General features: G+C 40.0%; 1 protein-coding gene across 1 annotated transcript in view; it reads left to right on the top strand.

The window, feature by feature from the left end:
- The window catches only part of LOC108536649 (rho guanine nucleotide exchange factor 6-like), a gene marked incomplete at its 3' end in the record, with an annotated part of 42,873 nt that extends 40,380 nt beyond the window's left edge, over window positions 1-2,493 (top strand). Inside the window, exon 5 of the mRNA XM_017883643.1 lies at window positions 2,355-2,493. Coding sequence (XP_017739132.1) covers window positions 2,355-2,493 — 139 coding nt within the window. The remainder of the gene's footprint in view (window positions 1-2,354) is intronic.
- Window positions 2,494-3,086: the final 593 nt, after the last annotated feature.

Genomic DNA, 3,086 nt, shown 5'->3' with positions numbered 1-3,086 from the left:
ATAAAACTTGTTTACTAAATTGAAAATAAATTAGAAAATGATTTTCTCCAAATTACTTTTCTACTCAAATGCACTCCAAACCTGAGTTATTTCCCTAATTATATTTTATATGCAATGAATTTTAAACCTCTTTATGCACTTTATGCTCTTGGTTGGCAATTAAACATCAACTGAATTTCCATTAAGTTGGAAACCACAGGTACTGGTAGTTTTAAAGATGTGATTTTAGCAAGGTGTTTGTCTTTGGATAATAATAATAATAATAATGCATCCATTGACTAAAGTGTACAAAATACTGTCCTGCAGAGAGCCGGTATGGTATCCTGAAAAGACCTGAGACTTTGGCTTCAGACCTGAGTATGAATCCCACTGTAGCCACTTACTATCACTCTTCCTCTCAGCTTTGTCATCTGTAAAATGGGGAGAACACCTATGTTGAAATGTTGTTGTCATTAAACAAGAGTGAATGCATGTACAATTCTTAGCATGAAATAGTGGCGTTAAAACCCCAATATTTAATCTTTGCAATTTTATTAGGAAGTAGGTTTTATCTCTCTTATAAACATGAGTCAGTTGAGGCTCAGGCAACTCATCCAGGGTTGCCAACTCTGTTTTATGACTCCAAGTCTAGGACATTTCCCTCCTTTTGGCTACTTCTGGAGCAAGACTACAAAACTGATAAAAGGATTAGCAGCAGGGTGGGTGCGGTGGTTCATGCCTGTAGTCCCAGCACTTTGGGAGGCCGAGGTGGGAGGATTGTTTGAGCCCAGGAGTTTGAGACCAGCCTGGGCAACATGGCAAAACCCCGTCTCTATAATTTTTTGTAAGTTTAATAAAAGGGTTAGCAGCAATTGCTAGATATGACCTCTCATATGTGATCTAGACTCCATTAAGGCAGCCATTCCCAGCCCTTTTTTCCTCTGACATACGTGCCATACTGCATGACTCAAGGCTGCTGTTGCATTAGCTGAAACTCCATCTTTTCTCTCCTGCTCAGAAAAGCCCACGAAGGGAGAGTGTGGGTGGGTGTCTGTAATTAATAGGGATAACCTGCAATCCGCTCTGTTTCCAGCCTCCCAGTACTTTATTACTTACAGCAAGTTTTTTGAACACACTTCACACCTTATAGCAGCACACCACAGTTGGGAACCATGGCATAAGATGTGTTCTAGGGAGAATAAGTAGGTCACTTTGCAGTAGGGGTTTCCTCCTGGGGAGTAGTGAGAAAGATGGTGGAGCCAGTAGGAGTCTAAAAGTCAAGACTTGATCTTGTAGGCACTCAGAGCTTGGGTAGGAAAGCAGTGAGGCTAAAATGGTAGTCTGCAGGACCTGGGAAAAGCCTGGAAGCCAGGAAAACAGTTGGTCTATTGAAGTGAGCCAGATGGGATGAGCTGAAGTCCTGAACTAAGGCAGTGGCAGCAGGAATGGGAACGAATCAACAGATCCAAGATTTGTGACTGACTGGATATGCATGGCCAACCAAAGAGGTAAAAGGGCCGTGTAATAAAGCAGAAGTTTCAACATAAACTGACACTTAGGCAGTAGCTTTCCTTCTCTAAGTATATGTTGCTTAAATGTGTATTAAAATGATCTTGCAGCCCCAGGACTCAATATCCCTGTTGGTGGAAAGTAAACAATCTGGAACGGTGCTAAACAGCAGAGAAAGCACCGGCTTAGAGTTAGACATTTACAACACACAGTTCATAAAATGTTAATACATTTTTTCATCAAGTTACTGCCTTATGTAAGTGTTTGGTTAATCTGCTGCACTGGTTTTAGATATTGGGCTAAGTGACTTTGTGGTTAGTCATACAAACATGCTGGTATCTAAATGTAGGAAGTGATTCTAGAACATTACAAGTGGGTGATACAACCTTGTGGATTGTTATCTTTAGGCACCTGACCAGTCAATAACTAGGACGTTTGAAGTGATTAAGAAAATCTATTTTAAAATTATACTTTAAGTTCTGGGTCATCTGATACACTGTATATCTCACGCCCATGAATGTAGGCTCCTTAAGGGTGGGGATTTTTTTGTTTGTTTGTTTGCTGCTGTAGCCCTATCAGAGAACAGAGCCTGTCACTTAATAGATGCTCAATCAGTAATTGTTGAATGTGTGACACCAGGGATCACGAGTGTCTGGCTCACCAAAGGAGCCCTGATGCTGATTTTACAGAAGAAACTTAATAAAGCCTGATTTAGTTGAGCCAAAACAAATTGAACAGCATTTGGACTAGTGAAACACATTTTATTTGGCTTTATATTGTGTGAAATACAGTAAAATAATTTTAGGTTGATAATTCTTTACATGAGATATTCAGCAGTAACAAAACTATATTTGTTCTTTTGCTAGTGATGAGTTGGAACAATTCATGGAAAATCAAGGTGCATCGAGCCCAGGTATCCTCATTTTAACAACAAGCCTCAGCAAACCATTCATGCGACTGGAGAAATATGTTACTCTCTTGCAAGAGTTGGAACGGCATATGGAGGTAAGGGAAGGTGAACTTTTCAAGCTCCTGTGCCAAGTATGGTCCTGTGCTCTGGAGGACGCAGCCAATTTGCCTCCAAAATGGCCTTGCAGAGGAATCAAGGTCTTGGATTCAAAGTTTACTTTATCTCTTCTTCCCTCCTCTCAGGCTTCTAGTTTTCCTCTTTATGCAGCAAAATAAGATCCTTATTCTTTGCTACTAGGTATTAATGATCATTCGCCCTTTTCGCTCTTCTCTTCCAAGCCTTAGTCCTGTGGCTTCCCTTAAGTCTATGCTTACTTGCTAACTGGGGTTTTCTTTTGCCCTCTCAGTAGTTTGGTCAAAATCCAACTAAGAAATCTTCTTTGGTTCTGGTATATTAACCAACTTTATCATGGGAGATAAAGCAAAACAACATCAGAATGTACAAAGAACAAGTTCATTATAGACAGGAATATTTATCTGTAGAATTCTGCCATCATTCAACTTCCTGACTCTGGATGACAATGGAAGATTCTGGTATTCCTTAAAGACCAATGAATGGGTACAATATTAGTGGTATCTCTCTACACATCATGCATGTACATCAGAGTCCCTCCACATTTTATTTATAA

Source organism: Rhinopithecus bieti, unplaced genomic scaffold (genome assembly GCF_001698545.2).
Source record: "Rhinopithecus bieti isolate Rb0 unplaced genomic scaffold, ASM169854v2 scaffold_14325, whole genome shotgun sequence".
Lineage (NCBI taxonomy): Eukaryota > Metazoa > Chordata > Mammalia > Primates > Cercopithecidae > Rhinopithecus > Rhinopithecus bieti.
The sequence above is the reverse complement of the archived record's forward strand: the minus strand, read 5'-3'. Positions and strand labels throughout refer to the sequence as shown.